Source organism: Arvicanthis niloticus, chromosome 21 (genome assembly GCF_011762505.2).
Source record: "Arvicanthis niloticus isolate mArvNil1 chromosome 21, mArvNil1.pat.X, whole genome shotgun sequence".
Classification (NCBI taxonomy): Eukaryota; Metazoa; Chordata; class Mammalia; order Rodentia; family Muridae; genus Arvicanthis; species Arvicanthis niloticus.
This window is the reverse complement of record NC_047678.1, coordinates 25,906,974-25,932,304: the sequence shown is the minus strand read 5'-3', so window position 1 is coordinate 25,932,304 and position 25,331 is coordinate 25,906,974. Positions and strand designations below refer to the sequence as shown.

The following is a 25,331-nucleotide window of genomic DNA, read 5'->3' as shown; positions in this document are numbered from 1 at the left end:
AGCACGGATTGTTGGTGTCTACTGTGAAATCCATTCAAAGGAGGCTGGGAGTTGGCTTTCATGCTGGGTGCCTGTGGGATGCATGGCCCCTAAGAGCACTCTGAGGAAGTGAGTCCTGGGGTTGATGACCTCCATCACCCCCTCCTACCCTGTGTCACCTGATACTTCACTGTTCACAGTTCTCACACTCACTGGATGAGCTTCCTGTTCACCCAAATGAGCTAACCACCAACCTTAACAGTGAGGCAAGCTTTGCCAAAATGACACCAACTAGGTGGCCGGGGGCAGTGGCCATAGAAGTAAAGCCACGTTGCATGGTCTACCCTTGATAAGATGCAGGAAGAACAGCGCTGTGCCTCTATGCTCTCCTTCCTCAAAGCCCATAGACCCAGTCTAATAAAAAATTTAAAAGTACCAGACAAGCCCTAGTGGGGAAACATCCCACAAAATACCTAATCAGTGTTCCTCAAAACTATCAAGATCATTCAGAAACAAAAGTCTGGCAAAACCACCCCAGTCTGGAAGACTCTGTGGTGATGTCACATTGAATAAACTCCCGGGGACCTGGAACCAACAACAAATACTAGGTAAAAAGAAAGGACTGAATTGGATTTAGTGAAGACAGTGAATCCGTATTGGTTGGTTGTCGTGCTGAGCATGAATGGCTGCAACTAACAGGTCATCAACGGGGAAGGAAAACATGTGGGGTGCAGGGGACTGTCTCTCTGCAACCGTTCTGTACCTCTAAAACGGTTTCAGATTAAATGTTTTATTTTCTTAAAAAGGGACTCCTCCTTCCTCCAAAGTCTGAGTTCATTTTCCCAAGTAGGTGAGGTTCTCCCAAGGCATTACTGAGATCAGCTCATAAGCCATGGGAGATGTTCTCCTTGCTGGAGACCATCCTAGACTGCTCTACACTCAGGTCTCTAGCCTAATAAATCTGCCATCCTCCGAGCTAGGTGGTTTGCACAGGTCATCATGGGAAACGACTATATTAATATTTTTAACAGATATCCCTTCCTAGATCAGGATGGGGACATTTTCATGGCACTGAGTGGCTGAGATAGTGAACTCTCCTCGATAAGAAATCCAACCTGCTGAGATTTAGATGATGGATGGAGGAGACCCCTTTGGCCCACCACAGCCATTCCTTCCACGCCATTTGTACAGTATATGCAAGCCTGGATACAAATCCATGGCTGTGACACATTGGACTTAAACAGTGCCTGCAGCCATCATTTCTGATTTTCCCTTACACAAACAACCTAATGAAAGTCGGACGTGGAGGTCCATACCTGCAGTCCTACCACTGAAGGGTTGGGGAGGGAGGACTTCGACAGAGTCAGAGCCAACCTGGGACTCAGAGTAAGATCCTATCTCAGATAAACAAAGCAACTGATTTAGGACCTGTCTTGTTGTTCTGTTGGACAGGGAGAACCTGGAGACCTGGGGGAAAAGGGAACTGCTGGTTTTCCAGGTCCTCGGGGCCTGCAGGTGGGTCTGTATTCACTACTTTTGATCTGTTCTCTGGAACCTTTTACTTCAGTAGTGTATCAGTTATTTTTCTCTGTGCTGTGACCAAATACCTGACAAAAAGTAAAGGTGACAGAAAGCTTTATTTGGGCTTAGGGTTCAACAGAGTGTGATTCATCATGGCAGGGAAGGCAAATTGGCAGCAGCGTGGGCCCTGGTCACATGGCATCTGCAGCCAGGCAGCAGAGAATGAGCCGGAAGTGGGCTGAACTATAAAACCTCAAGGTCTGCTCCTAATGGCCTACTTCTTTCATGGCTCCACCCTGTACAGACTCCACAACCCTCCCCAAAAGTACCACCAGCTGGATACCAAGTGTTCAAACACATGACCTATGGAGGGATAGTATTCACATCACAGCAGACAGTCTGCACTGCATCTCTGGGGAATACCCAGAAGAGCTTTAACGACTCCCATCTCTGTCTAGCTTTATCGTGCCCTAGCTGTAATTGAGAGAGGCATCACAGTCATTTCTGATTGGTTCCTTAGCCAGTGTTTCCAAGGCAGCAGACATCATGGACAAGATGCTCTTGAGATGAGATGGTAAAACAGACTAAGCTTTCTCTATAGCATCCTCCCATGATCTACTCCGATCTGCAGGACCTCTTTATCAGAAATCATTCCACCCCTCCCCTTTTGCCCAGAGCTTCTAAGTAGCATGCAGTTTGCAGGACTCATTTGTTCAGTGAACTAAAAATAGATTAGGGTTGAAGAATTAACATACAGGTGCTCTCTGGGGAGTTGATTAATAATGCTGCCAACTTTTACTGAAAGATGACCAGATGTCCAGCATATTCTCTATATGATGCATAACATCATATAGATGAGTCGCTGTTATTGTCATTTCTGTTTTACAGGGGCTTTTAGTGCCCTCACCAGTATCCCTGGTACCCATGCAGCTAGAGGACCCTGCTTCCTAGTGGTTCCTGATAGCCTCCAAAATCTATCACTCAAACCTCCTGTAAATAAGCCCACCTCTCTCTGTAGTCTGGATGTGTGTGATTAGCTGCTTTGCTTACAGGGTGACGACGGCAGCCCAGGGTATGGTAGCATTGGCCGCAAAGGGACAAAGGTAAGTTACACCCTCTGAAACTAGATCTCTTCCATTTGATCTTGTTTGCTTGTTTGGCTCACCATGGTGAAGAGAAAGAAGGCAATGTATAAAGTAGGCTGGTATGATTCAAAATCTATCCTAATAGTTGACTTACTGATGCCCTGTGGGCTGTACGATAGAGTCATGCCAGGGTTCTAGGTGCAGGTGAAAATCGAAACTTGAAAAAGAATCACCTGTGCTTTTCTGTGATGGGTGGCTAGAACCTGGCATGTTCCAGTTTGAACTGTCTCTAAGCTTAGCCGTCCTGGGTCTAAGCCCGATTAGGAGCTGTCCACACCTGTTATGATTGCTTCAGCTATCAGTGAGAACTTTTTTTTATAGCATTTTTTCTAATGCATTTGTCCAAACTGTATCAAAAAAAAAAAAAAAAAAAAAAAAAAAAGAAGAAGAAGAAGAAGAAGAAAAATGAATGATTATCTTGTTACTGGATATGTGAATGCCTGAAAATAAGTAAGTTGGCTGAAGCCCAGTGATTTTGATATGCTAATAACTGCCACTTTAAAATATCATCCTAAGTGGCTGGGAAGATGGTTCAGTAAGTAGAATACTTGCCTTGCAAGCACGATTGCTTGAATTTGGTCCCTAGAATCCATGAGAATAGTCGGGTGTGGTACTGGGCACTTGTAATCCCATTGAGATGGGAGGCAGAGACAGGTGAACCTCTAGAGCTACTGGCCAGTTAGTCAGACCCACTTGGTAAAGTTCTAGGCCAGCCAGAGGCCCTGTCTCAAAATAAAGGCGTAAGACACCTGAAGACCAACACCCAAGGTTCTCCTCTGCCTTTGTCTACATGCGCGCACATACACATGTACATGCACAAACCCAAACAGCCCATGTTTATCTATGTACATCCAATCATCATGAAAAATACCCAATTATTATTACAAAATGCTCGGAAATATATTTTTTTTTCTGAAACAACAACAAAAATAAGTCAGAGCTCCATCCCATCAATCTGAGTGATATAGATTTGTCAGAATGGTAGAAGGGACCAATGTACCACTGGTGAAGTCCCACAGGGGATGGCCCAAGATGGTATTGGGAGGAACAGTCTCACTGCTAAAGATTTTTGAAAATTAAAACTAAAAAATGAGGTGTTTTCGTCAGGTAGGATAACTAAAAACATTAATATCCCACAGAAAAGGAAATATTAAATAGCCTATGACCTTGAGTGTTAGACTCTCTATAAATCGAATATAAAGTTTGTTGTAAAAATGTGTGTGAACATGGGAGAGTGCATGAGCCCTCATATGTGCATGTGGAGGTCAGAGGTCAACATGGGGTGGGATCCCCCTTTAGCCTCTTCCACCTTATTCTTTGAGCCAGTGTCTCTCATCAAACATGGAGCTCTCTGATGGCCAGGGCTGACTGGCCACTGATTCCCTGGGGTCATCCTGGCTCTATCCAATGGTACCAGGCTGCCAGGGATCAGATTCCCCTGCTTGCAAACTGAACTCTTTATGCATGCAGCCATCTTCCCAGACCTCTGTTTAAAATGTGTCTATAGAAATTTAAAGTATAAACTCAGACTATACTTGGGAGAACTTTTGCCCCATGATGCCTAAAACTCATTTTTACAAAGCTAGAAGTTAATTAGGACAGGGGATGTGTTACAGCTACAGGTAGGAAGATTTGGGTAATTTTTCTTTTTGCCTTTTGAATTTTATATGCTTGAGGATTTTTTTTTTTTTACATTAGAATAAAGCTTTTTCTGGTAGATGAGTGATAATTAAAATTTCAGAAGCAGGAAGAAGATCAGGGGTTTGGCTGATGCAATCTTATATGTGTAAATTCAAAGTGTACCCTTAACACTGGTCATTAATAGGTGTTCATTAAAAGCTTTAATAAGTTGAAAGAAAATACAGTTTAAGGGCTGAGGGATAGCTCAGTGAGAGTATTTTCCACAAAAGCAAGAGGACCTGAATTCAAATCCCCAGCACCCATGTAAATGCTGGACATAGTATAAGGCTTTTAACCCCAGCTTGGCAGGGTGGGGTAGAGATGGCTGGGTCCTGGGAGCTCCCTGGCTAGCTTAGCCAAAATGGTGAGTTCCAGGCTCTCTGAAGGAGCCAGTCTCAAAAACTAAGATGATGAGTGTGTTAGAGGAAGACACATGAAGTCCTCCTCTGGACTCTACTGGCACCCTTACACACACACACACACACACACACACACACACACACACACACCACGCTCATACAGAAAGAAAAGATGGTTTATTTTAAACACACATTTCTTATCAGGTGAGGGTAGGAAGCCTCTTCAAAGAGTCTTTGACCATAGTAAAGTAAACAAAAGGACCTTAAGATGAACGGTCAAGTCTGGACTGCTTTGACTTTTTAAATTTCTCCATTGAAACTCATCTGAGAAAGGTCACCTGTCACTCAGAGACACACGGCCAAGTGGCCCTCTCTCAAGTGCTACATGAACTCAGATAAAATACGAGCCATTTATAGTCACCCCATCCCCCTCTCCCTCTGTACTTCCTAGCTCTCATCTTAGATGTCCATCCTGTATGTGTAGCCCATGAGTAACTGGATTTAGAAACTGAAATGTGTTCCTCTGAGAGTGCTGCCTAGTTTCCAGTGGCTTCACCCCTTCCTTGATGCACAGTGTTAAAGCGAAACAAGAAAGATGGTAGAATGAAAGTCAATATAAATTTCCTTGGGCCAAGTGTGTGTGCATTGATTTCCTCTGTTGTTGATGGCAGGGGCAAGAAGGATTCCCCGGAGAGAGTGGACCGAAGGTATGTGCACTTCAGTCTTGAGAGAGTCAGGATGCTCCAGATCCAGGGGCTGTATCTTGGGACAGATAATGAGAAACAAATATTCTACCTTAGCATGAGGTAGCATAGGAAAGAAACAGGTTGCCCCCACCAAGTTTTAATATGATCTGTTTGTTTAGGAGTAAAAACTTTTAAAATATTTCAAGCTTTTTATATATATATAGGTAAAGGGAATAAGATAATCCTTTGAAAAGTTTTCGCCTCAAGCATGTTCTTTCCCTTATTTGTATCATAGCTTAAGCAGTGGCCCTCAACATTCCTAACGCTGTGACCCTTAAACACCGTTCTACAACCATAAAATTATTTCATGGTTACTTCATAACTGCAATGTTTCTATTTTTTGAACCAAGATGTAAATATCTGTGTTTTCTGGTGGTCTTATTCTACCCTGTGAAAGGTTTGTTCAACCCCCAAAGGGGTCTGTGACCACAAGTTGAAAACTACCGGCTTAAAGAAAAGTAAAATGTGGAGAAAATAAACTCAGATGGTGAGATTTAGCCTGCCTTGACAGGTGGAAAACCACCTGTCAGGTCACAAGGCAGTGATGCCGGTCTCTACCTCAGTGTCTTCTGTTTCTCTGGAAAGTTTTACTGAACTCAGTGTTAGGCCCTGCAATAAAGTCAGAAGACCAAACAAAAGGAGCCTTTGGTTCATCACGGAGCCTGAGTTCTGGTCTGGAGGGCTGAACCATGAGCCAGTGGCTGACAGGGTGTGCTGTGCAGAGAGCAACACAGGTTTTGTTTTAATTAAAAGACAAAATGTATAAGACTTTTGGAATGGGAATCAATTTACAAACATAGATAATGACTCTGTGACATATGTGTTTGATTTCAATAATGATTTTATTTTGATGTATTCATTTAGGGTGATATGGGGGATCCTGGTGATCCAGGAGAGACTGGTCCCAAGGGAGTCAGAGGCAAAACGGTAAGCTAGCCAGAGGATAACTTTGGCGTGTGTGTGTGTGTGTGTGTGTGTGTGTGTGTGTGTGTGTGTGTGAAAGAAACTAGTTAACTGATTGTGTTTATGTGTATGATGAGTGTATGTGTAATGCCTGGTGCATGTTCATGTATGTGTATGTACAGTGGTCAGATACCAATGTTAAATGTCTCTTTCAAATCACTTGCCATCTTTTTTGTTAGTATTTAATAATAATAAAAAAATTGTGTTTGAGCGTTCGCCCACATGTATCAAAGTATACTTGTGAATGCCTGTTGTCCACAGAAACCAGAAGAGGGCATTAAATCTTCTGGAACTGGAGTTACAAGTGGGTCCCAGTCATGAGTGGCTATCCAGGAACCAAATCCAGGTCCCAAGAGCAAGAGCAGCAAGTGTTCGTCACTGCTGAGCCATCTCTCTACCGCTTCCATCTTAGTGTCTAAGACAGGGCCTCTCACTGAACCTGATACTCACCAATTCAGCTAGACTGGCTGCAGCAAGCCCCAGGGGTTACAGCTACACACCACTGCCCTCTCATCTCCCAAGGCCACCAAGAAGGCAAAGAACTGTTTTAGTGAGCACATTAGCTCACTCTGTTGCCCATGTACCTTGAAGTAAGAAGTAAGATTTTTTTAAAGGAATTTTTGTAATCCAAAGAAGGTTTTTGTACTGAAAAATTATGATCAGTTTATCCAGTCTTCCTAGAAAACTTAGCAAAAACTGATATCCACTAACATCTTTGATTCTTAAAGCTTTTGTTGAGCTACTTTTAATAAGGTGTCTATTAAAAAGTCCTCACCTCACTTCCCAGGTTTTGCCTGAGCTTTGTGAGATGTCTGGATGTTAAGCTGGCTGTGTCTTTATTAGTTTATGGGAGAATCAAGTATCACCTAATGCTTTATGTCACTTAAACACAACTCTTCAGCATGTGTCATAGGAACTGGCTCACCTTTGGTTACAGATGGTTAAAAGTGTGACAGCGTGTTCCTTTTCCCAGTATTAGGAAGACATAGAAGAGTCTCAAGTTCAAGGCTAGCCTGAGCTACGCAGTGAGCCCATGTCACAGAGAACAGGATAGAAAAAAGAATGAAACATTTGCATTTGTTGACTGTACACTTTAGGTTGTGCATAAAGGAGATTTTCATGTGATAGGACACTCTGAAGACAAAAGTCTTTGCCTCTTTCCCTTCTGAATAACCTTGACTGGAAAAACTGGTCTACAACCCTGTCCATGAACAAGATCTTAGGGGAAAAAAAGCCCTGTAAGAAAACACATACTTGAAACAGTTTCCAGTTTGTCTTCAGAGTGAATTTTATTTTACTGTGATCTAGTTTTTCTCTACACGCTGAAATAGGAACTTTATGTGTAGGGCTCATGTTTGGAGGTTGTAAGGCTACACAACAAGGAGCGTCTCCTTCCCCCTGCTGCTCCCAAGGGGGCTGCTTCCAGCTATAAGTTATGTATGTGTTTTCAGATGGCAATCCTTTATCATTTTGCCCTCAGCAACAATGAAGATGAATATAATTAGGAAAATAATTGGGAAAGGCTTTCAAGTCAATCCAGATGTCGCCCACATTGAGACGACTCTGGAACATTTCCCTTAGCCTGTTAATGGGTGGTTTAACTTGCACACCAGCAGCATGCTAACAAATTCAGCCATTTGTAGGGGCCCTCCCTACGATAGTACCATTCATCAGTTTTTAGTACACTTAACTGATGGGAGACATGTGGGTTGGTGTCTTGATCTCTGGGGATGCGTCTTGGTCCCTTCTTTGTTCTTCTCTATGTTGGACTGTTGTAACTTACTGATTTCTCCCCCTCCAACTGCTCTGTCCCCTCCCTCCTTGACATGAGTAATATTTGGATTTGGAATTGAAGTTTAAACACTGAAAATGGCCAGGTTTTCCCCTGGAAGAGCAGCTGTTTTCTCTGGAAAGATTTAGCCTTAAATTATGAATGTCTTTTCAGGTCTCTTGGAATTATTCTATTCTTAGCTTGTGTTCACCGAGTTACAGATTTTAAAATCTATAAACCTGTTTTAGCTGTGCATCTATGTATGTGTGTATGTATATGATTAAAAAGAACCAGAAAACCAAAACCTTTGAACAGGTTTCAAGCAGGGATGTAGGACTCTTGCCATCTGGAGCTGGAGAGCCTTCAGGAGGAGGCTGCCTGTGGGTGGTGTTGAGTGTTTAACTACATCCTTAGAGCCTTCCACTGGATTCCAGTACTACCTAGCCTCCTTCCCTAGTTAGAGCAACCAGCTATGTTTCCATATGCTGTCAGGCGCAGTGGCAAAACTTCTCCCAACAGGCACTTCTGCTGAAAGAGTCAGACAGCATCTTACATTTTCTTACTTAAAATGCCTTTTATCTGTCACCTTAAAAAAATAAATAAATTTTAAAAGGCAATCTCGAGCTGTGGCCATGGCTTACTGGTAGAGAGCATTTGTCTGAGGTATTCTCACCTCCCAGCACAAAACAGAAAATGGTGAAGGATCCCACCCTCTCTCCACCTTCCTCCTGCTTCCTTGTCTCTGAAAGCTTTACTCATCCCAGGAGACTGTCTTGGAACTGAAAGTCTGATTGCACTCTCTGAAGATATTTGCACATGCAACAGGCACATCCTGAGCAGCCCTATCTGGTTTCCCTGTAGCCTGGTATCACTGCTGTGCACGGACCCTGCATCTATCTGGCTGTGAGGCCTCCTCCACTCCTCCTGGGCCAGGTCTTTCCATCTCCCTCCCACTCCCACGTCCTCCTGGATTTCCCACCATGGAAAACCGTGCCAGGAACCTTGTGTTCCTAACTTTTTCTTATCACTGTGGTAAAGTACTTGACACAAACACACTAAAGGGGGGGGGGGGAGTTTATTTTGGCTCCCAGTATCTGAGGATCCAGTCCATGGTCACTTGGTTCATGTTTTGGAGCTCATGCACAGAACACCGTAATGGTGGGGAACAGGGAAAAACAGAGTAGACTGGAGACAGTCTAAGTTTTAAGGCATATCTTTGGGTGAGTTACTCCTCCAGCTAAGCTTCACTTCCTAAAGCTTCTAAAACATCCCAGATAGGGCGAGCATCTGGACACCAAGAGTTCAGAACATAAGCTGGTGTGAGGGGAGTTTCATATATTAACCCTAACAAGCTGATAAGAGGAGACAGGCGCCTGGAAGGTTTGGAGATACAATGAACATCTGAAAGTGACTTCTATTACCTCCAGATGTGTCAATAATGTGGTGAGTGTACAGCTCTGGGTTGGAATTATTTCCTCGGAATTTTTTAAGTGATTATGTTTTCCATTATTTCTTGCAGCTTTTGTTGTTTTGGGAAGTCTATGGCTACTCAGATTCCTATAAACTAGTGTTTTCTCTGTGGAACTCTATTGGATCACCTCGTAGATCTGCCATGGATTTTGTTACTGGGCATATGGTCCATTTTTTTCCACTTTCCTGAGAATTAGCAGGTCCCTTGACCCTGAAAATATGTGCCCTTTTGTTCTAGAAAATGCTTGTTATTTTTGTTAACTTTTGACCTTGCCCTGCATAGCTCTCTACTCTGTACATTTGAAATATCTATCGTTCAATATAATAGAGTCAATGAGTTTACTTCATATGGTGTTTATTTTATGTAGACAACCTCTCTTTGATGGTCTCCTGTCTGGAAAGGTTATCTTGATTGTATTTTTTAATTTATGTTCCATACTTTACCTTTGAAAAATTTGTTGCTAAAATCTTTTTCTGTAGTATACTGTTCTTGGTTCGTGATGGAAACATCCCATCTCTCTTAGGATATAAGTGAATATTTTTAGGTCCTCTTTGTTCACATAGTCAGTTTCCTACAGGTTTTTCTTCTGTCTTGACTTTCATCTCATATCTCAAGAATGAGTGGTGTATTCACATTGAGAATTAAGTATAAAAAGTCTGATTGGAAACCAGGAAAGTCAGGATCAAGGTTTGCCAGATATAAATTTCACCAATGGTGATCTGCTAGGCCTATACTTAACAACCTTCACGATTGGTATTCTATCTTCTTTTAATTAGATTTCCCTCTGAAAACACGTCCTAACCCCTTTTTAGAGAGTACAGGTCCTGATGCCAGTTTAGAAGACACAGGCAATGAGAGCCGGTGGCTCAGACTCAAAGTGCATCTCTTCATTTGGTCTCCTGGTTCAGTGTGGTAATATTCGTCTTCAGCTCTGCTGAGATTCCTACTCCTGATTTATCTTTGCTTTTTGCTAGTGGGGAAAAGTGTATCCAACTACCTGGTGAAATTTTCCCCATTAATCCCCCTTCTTTAGCCTCTTCGCCTCTGCTTCTGGAGGCATCTGGCCCTGACAAAGCCTGAGTTCTCTGGGAATGTATGACACCAAACACACTGGTTCTTGGATTTCCCTGCTGCTGGCTCAGGGCTCAAACTCCTCAACTCTGCCAAGTCATCGACACACAGCACCTAGACAACTGTTTCCAGGCTCCTAAACACTAAGGCTTCCTTTTTCCTTGTACTATTGATTTTTACTTTAAAATCTATTGTTAAAATATTAGAAAGGGATAAAAGTATTCAACTTGTCTCTTTTTCTTTGTCTTGAAGGTAAACATACATATATTTTAAATAAAATAAGGCCATTACTGTTGAGAACCACTCTGCCTCACACTTGGAGGCCAAAATGTTGCAGACCGCTCTATCAATGTTGGAACCCACACTGCCAAAAGCCTTGGGGGCTAAATTGTTAGAGCCCGCACTACCCCAAACTGCTCCAGTCTGAGGGTCAGGTTTCAGCAAGAGAGAGAGAGTGAGGACAGACATAATGGAGACCAGACAGAGTGTGATTCAATCCCGTTTATTCTTCAGTCTCTCTTCTTCTCTCCAAGTCCCTAGTTCCCAGTCCCTAGTTCCTAGTACCAAGTATTAGGTCCTAATCCTAGTTCCAGTTGCTAGTCTCTTTCCCAGTTCCAAATTCTCTTCCAAGTGTTCTCCAAGTTCTAAGTGCCTAATAATTTCTTCTGTCTGCCTCTCGCCTTTTATATGTCTCACTTCTAAGCCACACTTTTAAGTCACACCTTTAAGTCTCACACACCCAAGGGAAGATCCTGGGTATCTAAAACAAGGTGTTATCAGAGTGTGCTCAGCTGTTGTAGGCTGTTATAAACAAGTCTCTTGTCAGGGTATATGGCTCAAGATGGCTGCAAGAATGATAGCCGCCTTCTGTCGGTTCCCCACACATTACGTTATGGTTTTTATTACTGTCAATTTCATTTTGGCACTGAAAGGATGTTAATGATCTTTAACTTTTCCATAGGTGATGCTTTTATAAATTAATTTTTAGATAACTTCACTTATTACTGTAAAGGTTATAAATCCTGTAGCATTAAAAAAATGTGAGTGTATGTGTCTGCCTGTGGGTGTGTATGAATGCATGTGCCTACAGAGGCCAGGAGAGGGCACTGGATCCTCTGGAGCTGGAGATAATAGGTGTGAACCTCTTGACATCAGTGTTAGGGACAGAATTTGGGTCCTGTAGGAAAGTAAGATGTGATTTTAACAACCGAAACATCTCTATAGCCCTTCTCTCCCATGGCATTTTGAATAAAGAAAACAATATTGTTTCTTAAACAACAAACACACAGACAACCCTAAATCCTAGCTTTTTCTGGAAAAAAAAAACTGTATTATTAGATATGCATAGAAAGTTTTTTACTTACAGTAAACAAGACAGCTGCTGTTTTTATGTTACTACTGCCATTATGCCCTGTCCATTAGGAGATTTCCAGCCAACCATTGACTTTTTTGTTGTGGCTAATTTTGTGTTGTGGGTTTTGTTTTTGTTTTGCTTGTGGATTTTGTTACCTAGTATGTGATCACAATTTTGTATGCATGTTTTTCAATTTAATTACCTTCATGTTCTTAAGAAAACCACTTCACCTTGATCCATCAAAATTCAAATTTCTAGTCTTAGTAATCTTCACTAATAATCAGAATTGTATACACATATACACATATATGTATGTATTTATATATTTTTATATATAAATATGTATATATTTGTATTTTAATAGCATTGTTGGTAAGCAACATGAAACTTAAATGTCAACAACAAGGAACCAACAGAATAAATCATGGTATATCCACATAGCCATGAAATACCATGAAAAGTGATTTTGTGTATAATAATACTTTGTTACAAAAAAAATACAGATATAAAGTTAAAAGGTAGCATGGAAAGCAGAGGCAGGAGGATCATGAATTGGAGGCCAGTCAGAGCAATACAGTAAGACCTTCTATAAAAGAAACAAAACCAAAATAGAGGCATCAGGAAAAAGTATGGTACACATAACGTTTTTAAAAAAGACGCCCTAATACCAAAAGAACGAGAAAAGTAGCAAAAAATTTAACAAGTAGTATTTTAAGAACAAATTTTTACTCCTTCGTGTATTTTAGAAATCTATCCATTTTCTAAAATGAAAATGGATTTTTTTTTTTTTTTTTTGGCTTTGGTACTTCTACTTTTGAAATAGTGTCAATACTTTAAATTTGAATTTAAACCATTTACACATATATACAATGTGATTTTAAGGTGACTTAATTCTACTTTGAGGTATCTGCTGGGATTCCAGGAGAGCCAGGATCCCCTGGGGAGCCAGGACCCCCTGGACGGAAGGTAGGTGGGAATATGTCCTGTGAGGTCTTTACACTTTAGAGCTCAGGGCACGGGGCTGCCACTTTTCCAGTGCACACACCTTCTGCCTCTGCTGCCTAGCCACATATTTCACTATTCCTGTGTGCTCTAGAAAATGGGGCCAATTAAATATCTCACACGGAAAAGAGGAAATGGAGGGTGAAAGGAGAAAATCATGCCAAAATGAGGTTCTCTTCCAAAATATTTTCTTTTACATTTATAGGTTGATTTATTTGGGAGACGGCATATTGCAGGGGTCAGAGAATGAACTCAGGAGTCAGTTCTCTCCTTCTACTTTGTGTCTCCTGGTGACTGAACTCAGGTCACCAGACTTGCTGACTGCATCCTTAACCACGGAGCAGTCTCAGCAGCCTGAGGTTCTGTACTCTTCGTGAGTGGGTTTGGTTATCCGTCCCGCCACTGCCTTCATCCTACATGAGCAAGTGTTCAGTGAATGTAGTGTGCATGCATGTGCACATGCGTGTGTCCATGTGTGCGCGTGCATGCACATGTGTGAAATGATGAGCAGTGTGTGTGATTGAAGTCGGCTTCCTGTGGAACATATCTGGACACTGTGTGGGGCACCATTACTTTCTTTCAGTGTTTCTGTTTGAGGGAAACCAAGACTCTTCCTGTTCTAGGATGGGACTGTTAAAAAAAAAAAAAAAAAAAAAAAAAAAAGCTAAGTCAGCTTTGTTCTTTCCACTCCCCCCCCCCACCCAGACATACACATGTGTATATTCATTCATTTGGGGAAAGATGCTCAGTGAGCTTTTCAGATGTTTGAGGCCGAGCTGACCCCTTTGTCCATCAGCCGCGGACAGGAGTGATCTAGGTTCATCTTTGGCTGCTGTATCACAGTGGAGATATAGTATCAGGTGGAAGTTTCTAAGACTTGAGAGGCAGATGGGGACAGATGGCTCAACCTTTGCTAGTTGCAAGCCGAGCACCTGTTCCAGAGCTCTCTGGGCCTCCGTCAGGTGGGCAGCTCCACCAGGTTCTGAGCGTCTCTGCCAGGATTTGGGGAAAGTGGCCTTGAAGGTTTGTGTGCGTGCCCCCCAGTGCCCTCTTTCACAAGGCAATGTGTGTCCTACCTGTGTTCACTGCTCTCTTTAACTTCAGAGGATTAAACCCTTTTCAAAGAGTTCCCAGGACAGTGTTGGTGTGCATCCTGGCTACTGAGGTGTAAGTCTGCAGCCATAAAACAGATTTTGCTTATTTCCTTTCCTAGGGCATGAAAGGGGCCCGAGGACTGGCTTCATTTTCCGTATGTATCTCCTCTTGCATCAGGGTGCTCTGAGCATGCTCTTAACTTTATTTATAAACTTCACGACCCAGAGATGTGGTTAATTCTCCATGTTTTATTTTTGAACTGCAGACATGTGACCTCATTCAGTATGTGCGGGACCACAGTCGTAAGTACCCTGCTGAAAGCGATCCCCCACCCCCATCCGACTCCCAGTCTATCAGCTCCTTAGAAGGAAGTTAGCCGAAGGGCACTCTCAGAACAGATGCAACTTGTCAACCAAGCTCTTCACATTAGAGATGCCGTGAGGAAATTTTGAGTCCACAGTGAGGTGGTGGTGCCTGGTGTATCAACTCCCCTATCTGGTGCCAGAGTGTGTGTGTTGGAACCTGTTCCCAGTATGGTGCGGTCATGTACACTGCGAGCTTTAAACCTGGGGCATATAGGGATCAGAACACTCCTGATGGTCAGATGGTGGAGTCTAAGGTGATTGTTAGTGTCAGTAACTGACAGACTGAGGTCGGCAGTGGGAAGAGGCAGCTGTGCTGATGTGGCTGAATTAGCACAGTAGGTTCCTACGTGACATGTGAGCCAAGTGACTAGGAATGAGGAGTGTGGGAACCAAGAGTGGTACCTGGTCCTTCAAAATGTGACGGTTCCACCCAGCACAGCTGGCCCAAAGTACACAAAATTGTTTCAGAAGTATGAATTAGAACATAAAAGGAGTTAATAATTTCTGTGTATTTTATAAAGGCACACAACCATGTGAGTATGGTCAGGGCTTCTTCCAGGGCCTGGCTTTGCAAGGGATGGGGCCTCTGTAAATTAGTGACCTGAAGCAGCACTGCCCAATGGGATAATCTGTTATGGTGGAGGTGTCCCCTGCACCATTCAGCAGCCTATTGTCAGTCATGTGTGGCTTTGGATACAAAGGTGAAGAGCATCACTGAGAAACTAAGTTCTGCATTCAATTATTTGAAATGTAAACCACTACCCATGGCTTGTGGCTGTCCAGTGTGGTCAAGCCAGTGTTTATTTCTTCCAGAGTACACTAGCACCATACACACGGGGACCCCTCCCAGATGCCCAAACATTTCAATTGCCAACACAATGTCACATATGGAAAAGGTCACATCTGCCTTCAATGTTACAAGCTTTAGTGAACTCCCCTTCAGTTTATAAACTCCAGTCTGTCCCTTGGAGATCTCATTATGTATATATGTAAATACCCCAAACTGAAAACTATCAGTAATATTAGCAGTCCCAGCCTTTCAGATAAGAGACCCAGACCATGCAGACATATATTATGTGTACAAACAGACACACTGATGTAGACAAATACACACAATTTTATACACACATATGCATGTATACATTTGCATATATGTGTATATACCTGAATTTAGGATGTAGGTCACTGGTGGATCACTTGTCTGTCTTGAGTAAGAGCCTGGGCTCAATCCCCAGCACTGCAGAAAACAAAAGTAAAAATAAGATTCAGGCCTTTGGGGCTGAGGATGTCACAGAGTGGTACAGTCTTTAGCTCATCATGAGAAAGTGACACAGGCCTTGGGCTTGGTCCCCATCCTCCCCTATATGCCTCTTCACAAGAAAACAGTCAAACAACCAAACACACATATACGATGCATGTGTGCATGCATGAGTGCATGTACGTATGGTTGACATCTATAGATATGTAAGAGGCTATAAAGAGGGGTCAAGATCCTTTAACTTCCCAAATTGAGCTCAGCCCCTGAGACACCACAATCCCTCTCAGACAGGGGGTCTCCACGTCCCACAGCTGGCTGCAGGGTGCTGATTTATGGCTACATGTCGTCCCTCTTCCCCAACCCCTCCACTCAGGATGGAACCCTTCTGTACCAGGATGCAGGTCACGGTGTTTGTTTTCTCCGGACTGTCTGTTGCCTTGAGTATTGAGTGGACAGGGCCCCACCTCTTCCATTTTCCTGAGCAATTTAGAACCCTGGTGTCCTACCAAGTAATAACCCAGCCTCTCTTGTTCTTCCTCCCCAGCTGGCAGACATGGTGAGTGATCTTCATTTACAGCCTGCTTTACTCAAGCTCCAAGGTGTCTCCCATCTGGAAGACGAGATCGTGGATGGTGATGATAGGAATTGGACCTGGTCTTCCTTTGCTCACACTCAGAGCAGACTCTCGCCTTCTAAGGACTCACCAGCTATAGCTGAGTTTTTCCACTGGAAGCTGTTTGGTTGGGAATCATATGCTAATGACATACATCTCCATTCACCCACCTGATTTTTTAAAATACTCTTCCTCCCTCCTCCCCTCCCTTCCTCTCCTCCCTCCTCCCCTCCCTTTCTCTCCTCCCTCCTCCCCTCCCTTTCTCTCTTCCCTCCTCCCCTCCCTTTCTTTCCTCCCTCCTCTGACCTCTCCGAATCTCTCTTCCCACTCCACCTTTCCCTTTCTCTCCCCCATCTCTGTCATGTTTTCTCTGTAGTTCAGTGATTAGGATGCAGAGGGCAGAATGAGAAATAGGATCAGATAACAAATGAGAGAGAAGTGAGGTGGAGATGATGCTGAGACCTAGGTAGCTCCTGCTTAATGTTAATCACCATCCTGCCTCAGTGGCTGTTAGTCTCATTTTTGTATGTATTTTACCAATGCTTATTACATGATACATATGTGTCAGCCTGATAAATATGCACGGAGATACACCTACTCAATGTTTATACATATATGTTCCCTTATATGAATTCACCAGCCTTTGCTTTCTGCTAATTCAGTCCTTTAGTAAGGACTTATCAAAAGCCTCCTGTGATCTAGTCTCTTGTGTTGATCTAGGGATGAGGTTGACAGCAGACAAGATCCACCATACATTTCCATTCTCATGGAGAGTCCAGATAGAAAACAATTCGACTAATTCAGAATCTGAGATAAAACACAGGCTGCACCTTAATGGAATAATGTCAGGAGCAGGGGTGGATACCTTTTGGACCAGGGCTCCTCCCTGAAGCAGCAAACTTGAAGTCAGGATCAGAGGAGACACAGTTTTCTAAGTGTGAGGCAAGAAATTCAAATACCAGTGCTGTGGAACAAAGCAGGCTTAAGCATTCCCTAGAAAGCAAGAGAGCACAGTATCCCTGTGACATGGTGGTGGGGAGACTTTAGCATGTTACAAACAAAGGAGGTAGATCTAGAAGCTGCTTCAAGCTGGGTAGATGAACTCCCAATCCCTAATGTTAGATAAGATCACACAACCTCAGAAAGAAAACCACTTGTTCTCCCTCACAGCCTGTCTTATGTATAAAAGCAAAGGGACGTGTGGGGACAGTACACCATGTCGAGGGGCTAACAGGAAAGGGTAAACATTGGTAGTGAGGAAGAACTAGGTGTGTGTAAAAGACACAAGTCATGAAAGAAGGTGTAAAGATAATTGTTTTTCTAGTCTTCACTGTGTTGTGGATTCCTCGGGTCTTCTTGTGGGTAAGTGATAAAATGTACTTGGCATCGAGGCTGCAGGCTCCGCTGTGGAGTGGCTGTTCTGGCTGTGTAGATGTTCACTAAGAAATATGGACTTAGGGTCTAATCTCATAATCATTTATTACAAATGACTTTTAAATAAAAAGTATTAATTACTAACAAAGCCAGAGGATGAGTTGGGAGGGTGCTGATAGGTAGGCTGGCAGAGATGCCACCTGCCTTGTGTCAGGCAGAAGCTATCAGTACAAGCTCTCTGGAGCCCTTGGGCTCCGGGAAACAGCATGCTGGGTTTGAGGCTATACTTCAAATTAGCCCATGAGTATTTATTTTCCTTTGAAAGCTGAAACTTTTTCTGTTTTCAGGATGCGCTGTTAACTCCTTCTTCCCTGCATCCCTAAATTTTACCAGCATCATTGTTGGGTTTGTACCGTACACAAAACAACCCAAACACAAAGCGAGAAGCATCAAGTCCACACTTTGGATTCACCTTCTAATTGTAAAATTAGCATTACTTTGATTTTGAAAAAAATCTGCTCATCCCACTAATTAGACTTGGAGGCTAATAAGTTATGTCCCATCTCTGCTGAGATGAGATTTGGTATCAGCATGCACGATAAGGCATATGCTACCATATCTGTCTTCTGTGGTGCCCGGGAATCAAACCCAGGACTTTGCGCATAGCAATTCCTTGAAAGTCCTTTTCCCCGTGGTTTTTTTTTCCCCTCGTTAAGTGAAAAGAAATTCTGTTTTAACATGATTAAAGTACAGATGCGAACGACCATGCCTTTGAGCCAGCTTCTGCAGGGTTAAGGACATTTCCAAACAGGTTCTCCCATTTAGAAGGGATTGGGTAATTAGCTTACAAATTTAATCCCAAATCATGTTGACTTTAGACCGTTTTCTTTTCCGCTTATCCTGGAGGAGCATATAACCAGCTTTTAGAACAGCCATTTTAATGATTCAAGATGTAAACATTTAATATTTAATTGTTTTAATATTTGGGTTATTAATTATTTAATGCTTAAATATTTGAATAGTTAGCATTTAAAATGATTTTGCTTTCCATGTATTGCTTTTAGGCAAATATCCTAGATGACAGGAGGCACTTTTTTGTTTTGTTTTTTTTTTTTTCTTGTCTTTCAGAAAAACCTGAGTGCCCAGTGCATCCAACTGAGTTGGTGTTTGTCCTGGACCAGTCCCGGGATGTCACAGAGCAGGACTTTGAACGGATGAAGGAGATGATGGTCTCCCTAGTTAGGGATGTCAAAGTTAGGGAGGCCAGCTGCCCCGTGGGTGCCCGAGTTGCTATCTTAGCCTACAACTCCCACACCAGGTACCTCATCCGCTTCTCGGATGCCTACAGGAAGGACCAGCTGCTCAGGGAAATTAAAGCTCTCCCTTATGAGAGATCCTCTGACAGCAGGGAGATTGGCAAAGCCATGAGGTTCATCTCCAGGAACGTCTTCAAGAGAACCCTTCCAGGAGCTCATGTGAGAAGAATCGCCACGTTTTTTAGCAATGGTCAGTCGGCCGATGCCCAGACCATTACCACAGCTGCCATGGAGTTCAGTGCCCTGGACATTGTCCCGGTGGTGATTGCATTTCGAAACGTGCCCTCAGTCAAGCGTGCCTTTTCGGTAAGCACCGCATAAAACACTTTTTGTTCACGTACTTCACCGATATTCAGAAACCTCGTAAGAAAATACATAGCTACATTTTCTTGCCTTCAGAACAAGGTCATCCCAGTAAGTGAAATACACGGGTAGGTGCTTCATTGCTATTTACCACGCACTGGATAAGCTATGTGTTCATCTTCCTGTTGAATTCTCACAAGTGCTGTGCAAAGATGAAGTTTGGTCCTTCTCATTTTGTAGATGAAGAGGCTGAGCCTAGACAAGGCCAGCTTCTGGTCCAGCTTCCACAGCTGCAGAGCAGAGTGGTGATGTTAGGGTTTGCTTGTCAGTTTGCTTTGACACAGCTTCCCTAGCTACTTACTGTGTGGCCTCTGCCTCCAAAGATACTAAAATCAGGAGGTTAGTAAACAGATAGGAGTGTCCTTGAGATGGTCACAGTAGTAGTCATTGCTGTGTAGTTTTGAAAAGCTAGCTGATTAGGTGTGAGGGCGCACCCCTGTAGTCCCAGTACTTGGGAGGCAGAAGTGTGAGAACCAGTTCAGGGGCATCCTTACCAACCTGGTGAGTCCAAGACTGGTTTGGGGCTATGTGAGAATGTCTCAAAACTTCATCTGTGGATCTGTGGAAACAGCTCAGTAAAGTGCATTAGGACCTGAGTTCAGGTCCTCAGCACCCATACAAAGGCTAAGCATGAAAGTGCCCAACCCTCGGGATGGCAACCTGGTGCTTACTGGCCAGCCAGACTGAAGGGACAGCCAGACTGAAGGGACAGCCAGACTGAAGGGACAGCCAGACTGAAGGGACAGATGAGTTCTAGGTTCCCTCTCTCTCAAAAATTAAGGTAGTGACTGAGAAAGACATCTGGACAACAACATTTGGCTTCCCCGTGCATGTCACACACATGTACAAATACACAAAAGAATACATCCATGTATCACACAGCCACACAAAAGCAAAGTAAGTAAACAAATAGACTGATTTTTTTAAACTTCAATTATGTAAAAGTCCCCAGTTTATAAAAGAAAAGCCATTCCAACTAAAGCTTCTTAGATTAAGGATTAAACCCAGCCTCCCACAACCCTCTCTGTGCATTCTGAAGAATGAGAACTTTGCAGTGTATTAGAATGCCATTGCTTTTCTTATGTGCAATATTGTGGAGTCCTGTGATGTCGATGAGAGAAAAAAATCATCCAGCCATCTATGGATGCCCACACTTCATCTGCAGCCTTGTTAGCTATACTCTCAGCCACTCTGGTGCATCTTTGCATATAAGAGAAACACAGAAACTTACCATTTTAAATCCCCAGCTCACATTAGGTTTAGGATATATATGTATATATACATACATATATATATATATACACACATATATATGTACACATACATACATACATACACACATACATACATACATACATAAATATTACAGTAACTCCATGCTAAGCAATGGGATCAGTGACCCCTAAAACCACATCTTTCAAACTGTATGAAGAGATTACTTGCTGGGGTGTCAGAAGCCTGCAGGGTGCCAGTGGATTCTTCCTAATGAAGCAGCTCATTAGAACCTGTGAGGAAGATCTGTTTCCTGTTTTCTATCCCTGTGCGGATACATGATTAAATGTGAGCATCCATTATTAGGCATGGTCGTTGCCAAAAATGTGGAAGTTGTTATGCTGTAGACACACAGAACACAAAGCTAGTCAGTGGATGACAACATTCCCTGGACAACCTCCTGCAAAACATCACTCTTAGTTAAGTAAGGACCCGCTGATGCACAGCAGGACATAAAAGCGGCTGGAGGATGGAAGTTCCTTCTCGTAGGGAAGAACAAACCTGGTGCTGAAGCCTTCTGGACCCCACTCCCACCCTAGGTGTCCTTGACACACTCTCCGAGCTCACTGGCTTGGTTTCTAGTCACTCTTCCCAAGAAACCCTCTGCACAGACTATGCGTGATGCAGATGCTTCTGAAGGTGGCAAGAGGAAGCAGAGCATTGTGTTCCACTGCATGAAGTCCCCGTCTGTGTCAATGCAGCTCCTGGGCCCCGTCCTGCCCAGCCTCCATGCCAGTCCCCTTATGACACGTCACTGCTTGCTTTTATTGCTTTCTACTTCCTTGCCTTTCTCTGGAACACCCTACACCTTTCTCCATGGACTTGTGTCCAGAAATATAACCTAAATATTCAGTTCTCACAAGAGCTCCAAGCCTTTGCCTCTAACCTAGAAAGAATATCAAGGCAAAGCAGTTGGCAATTAGAGAGGAAGCTAATGAATAGGTTCCTCCATCTGTCCCATACAAGATAAAAAATGGGCAGAGATTGGGCTAAGTCTTGGGGAGACGCCCTCCCCCTTCATTCCCATTCCCCTCCTTCCTTGGTCCACCAGATAGAATACAGCTCACTGTGTAACTGCAGACAGTTACTTCAAGACCATTGGTTCTCAACCTGTAGGTCAAAACCCCTTTGGGGGTTGAATGACCCTTTCACGGGGGGTCATCTAAGACATTATTTGTTGAAAACCACACTACCCCATGTTTGGGGGCCAAAATGTCGGGGGCCACACTGTCAATGTTGGAACCTGCACTGCCAAAAGCCTTGGGGGCTAAATTGTTAGAGCCCACACTGCCCCAAGCTGCTCCAGTTCACGGGTCAGGGTTCAGCAAGAGAGAGAGGATGGACGTGAAGAATGGAGACCGGACAGAGTGTGATTCAGTCCCATTTATTCTTCAGTCTCTCTTCTTCTTTCCAAGTCCCTAGTTCCAAGTCCCTAGTTCCTAGCACCAAGTCTCAAGTCCTAATTCCAGTTCTAAGTTGCTAGTCTCTTTCCCAGTTCCAAGTTTCCAGCTCCAAGTCTCAAGTTCTCTTTCCAAGTTACCTTCTTCTGTCTGCCTCTCACCTTTTATATGTCTCACTTCTAAGTCAAGCCTTTAAGTCTCACACACCCAAGGGAAGATCCTGGGTATCTAAAACAAGATGTTATCAGAGTGTGCTCAGCTGTTGTAAACAAGTCTCTTGTCAGGGTATATGGCTCAAGATGGCTGCAAGGATGATAGCCACCTTCTGTCGGCTCCCCACAATTATTAAATGGGTATTTACACTATGATTCATAACAGTAGCAAAATTACAGCTATGAAGTAGCAACAAAGATAATTTCATGGTTGAGGGTCATCCCAACATGAGGAACTGTATTAAAAGGGTCGAAGCACTAGGAAGGTTGAGAAACTGCTCTAGACAGTCTTGGAGCCCTCAGGACTCCAATTCTCAACTAAAAGAACAGTTCAGATGCCCTGCCATCATCCAGTAGGCTTTTGTCAGAGAAGTGGTGTAACCCTAAGTAACCAGGACCTCTGTGGTTGTAGCTCTATGGATTAAGTGTGGGAATGAGAGTTGCCAGGGAGAGGGGAGAGCTATTTACTTGAGAGCCTAAGAATGATTCAATGGGAAACAAACCTCCTCTGACTCATCTTAGCCACAGGATAGGAACACTATAATTTTTCTTCACCTGTTTATCACCTCACAGTTGACAGGCAAGTCTGCTAATCTTGGTCAGCTGGCAAATCCTTATCTGCTCTTCATGCTCTCTGAGCTGGTCCTGGCCTGGTCACCAGTCACTCATCACTGTTTAGGTGGGCCAAAGGTGTGGTTCACTTAAAACACTGGAGATGCCTCTAAAAACCACCAACAGTGCAGAGTCACTCCTGCTAGGGCAGAGTCAAGAAAGACCCTGTATCCTCTAGCTCCCTAGATGGGCTACTGATGGTACAGTTGCCATGGAAGGACTGGGATGTTTCAGGAAGGAAAGCTACCTAGGCCTGGACCTGCCGAGTCTGCTTCTGTAATACCTAGTTCACAAGGGAATGTTAAAACAGTGTCACAGCCAATTTTGGTTGTCAATTTGCCTGCATTATAAAGAGCAGCCCTTGGTTTCCTGGTTCCCTGGGACTTAGGGTGAGGTGCAGGAGCAGGGGGGTGGGGAGGGACAGGATCTCATTCTATTCCCTAACTGACTTGAGCATAGGCAGTCTCTCTTGACCAGTGTTAACATTTCTCTGAGCTTCAACTGTTCTATATGAAGAATAAGGATGGGGAATTCCCCCAGTTGGCTGGGTGATATGGATAGGAAATGCTTTATGCTCTCTGCTGACACATGTCACCCACTGTGTGCCACTGACTGGCTCACAGTGGTGAGCTCTGGACCTTCTATACAGTAACAGAATTCCCTTTTGATAACTAAAGAAAGAGTCAAGAGTTAAAGCTAGCTGGGCCACCTCCCAGCAGCCTTGTGTGGTTGCCCTCCCCTGACCTCAGCTCTCAAATAGTGCTGGAAGGTTCCTACATCCCAACCGCTAAGCAGTTCTTTCCCTTGCTTCTGCTTCTTCCAGATTGATGACACTGGCACGTTCCAAGTCATTGTGGTTCCTTCCGGGTCTGACGAAGTGCCAGCATTAGAGAGACTCCAGCGGTGCACTTTCTGCTATGGTGAGACCCGTGGGGAGAAGTGAATTTGATCAGGCCTGCTCAGCATGTTGAGTCACCATTGGCAGGAGAAGCTGGAACTTAGCCATGGGGATATGCATGGCCCAGGGCAGGCCTCACTGGGGCTGGGACACACACTGGATCTTCCACACATGGAGCCTCTTGGCTCAGCCTGCAGGGCCTTTCCAATGTACCCCAGCAGGAAGGTTATACCCCTGGCCCCTCTACTTTAGTGCAGCTTCCAGGAAACAATAATAATTGAAAAAACAAAACAACAAAAACCTTAGCCTGTCTCCTTGCCAAGTTTTTCATGCTCTAAAGTATTTTATATGTGTTTTCTAAATCTTGAATGTACACACACACACACACACACACACACACACACACACACACACTCACACACCCTTAGCCTCAGAGCAGCCTGACACCTTCCTTCCTGGTTGGCAACTGTTTTTCAGTGCAGTAGGAGTGGAAGACAGAAACTCATGCATCCTCATGCAGGGGTCTTCATAGACTCCCAAGAGTTAGGCAACAAAAAGACTTGCAGTATTGATTGCGGTGCACAGTCTGTTGGTCTAGCTGGAAACAGTCTATCTCCTCTTCCCTCTGATGTCCCATAATGAAGTGGGAACCACTGGGGTTACAGGTGGTCACAATAGCAGGCAGTTACCACATTTCTGCTATAGTCTGTGCACTCCTCTAACTATGCTGCCTGATGCCAACTATTGTGGTGACAGTTCAGACATAAGCTGTTGGGCTTCTTATGCTCTAAGCATGGTTTTAATTGGTTTACATCAATCGTGTCGGTCTAGGCTTATAACCACAGTGGAATGTTTGAACTATTATTAGTAACATTGTACAGTTGAGGGAGATCAAATTGAGAGAGATGTGATTGTTTTCCTCAGGGCCCCACAACCAGATCAAACCCAGGAAAGCTGGCTCCGAAGTGCCCTTAATTTTTGCTGAATGAGAGACTCATTCTGTTCCCTGAAACTCTCCATTTAGACCTGGAGAAAGACAGTAGGCTACCTTCTCTATGTGCATCAGTGAGATGCTGGGGTTTGCTGTATAGATGACCTCACCTGGAGAGAGTGATTCTGAGAAGGGGGGCAGACAGTTCCCAGATTCCTTTTCTGTCCCCCTCTACAGCCCTGAATTTAAGCTTTCTGCTCACACCCTCCCATCCTGTGAATTGTACTGGGAAGTTTTGAATCCTGGCGCTCTCACTCTCATAAACCGGTGAAGTGCTACGATCCATCCTATACGCCCTTAGTCACACCCCTGGACACGTCAGCTCCAACAGTGTGCTGATGTGTTACACAGTCGGTAACTGCACATATGTGACTGCAGAAAGACTTTTGGCTCTGCGCCTTGGCTTAAACCCTTGTTTTGTCTCATAGGCATATAATGGAAGATATTTTGGCTGTAATTTCCTGCAATTAAAAACCCCACAAAACAGAGCAAATGGGCAG

General features: G+C 43.7%; 1 protein-coding gene across 1 annotated transcript in view; it reads left to right on the top strand.

Annotated features, from left to right (window-relative positions):
- Positions 1 to 25,331, top strand: part of LOC117693496 (collagen alpha-6(VI) chain) — a 136,793-nt gene that overhangs the window by 99,175 nt on the left and 12,287 nt on the right. Inside the window, exons 25-34 of the mRNA XM_034484178.2 lie at positions 1,432 to 1,494; positions 2,553 to 2,603; positions 5,356 to 5,391; positions 6,295 to 6,357; positions 12,964 to 13,026; positions 14,276 to 14,311; positions 14,423 to 14,459; positions 16,325 to 16,336; positions 18,896 to 19,389; positions 23,766 to 23,862. Coding sequence (XP_034340069.1) covers positions 1,432 to 1,494; positions 2,553 to 2,603; positions 5,356 to 5,391; positions 6,295 to 6,357; positions 12,964 to 13,026; positions 14,276 to 14,311; positions 14,423 to 14,459; positions 16,325 to 16,336; positions 18,896 to 19,389; positions 23,766 to 23,862 — 952 coding nt within the window. The remainder of the gene's footprint in view (positions 1 to 1,431; positions 1,495 to 2,552; positions 2,604 to 5,355; positions 5,392 to 6,294; positions 6,358 to 12,963; positions 13,027 to 14,275; positions 14,312 to 14,422; positions 14,460 to 16,324; positions 16,337 to 18,895; positions 19,390 to 23,765; positions 23,863 to 25,331) is intronic.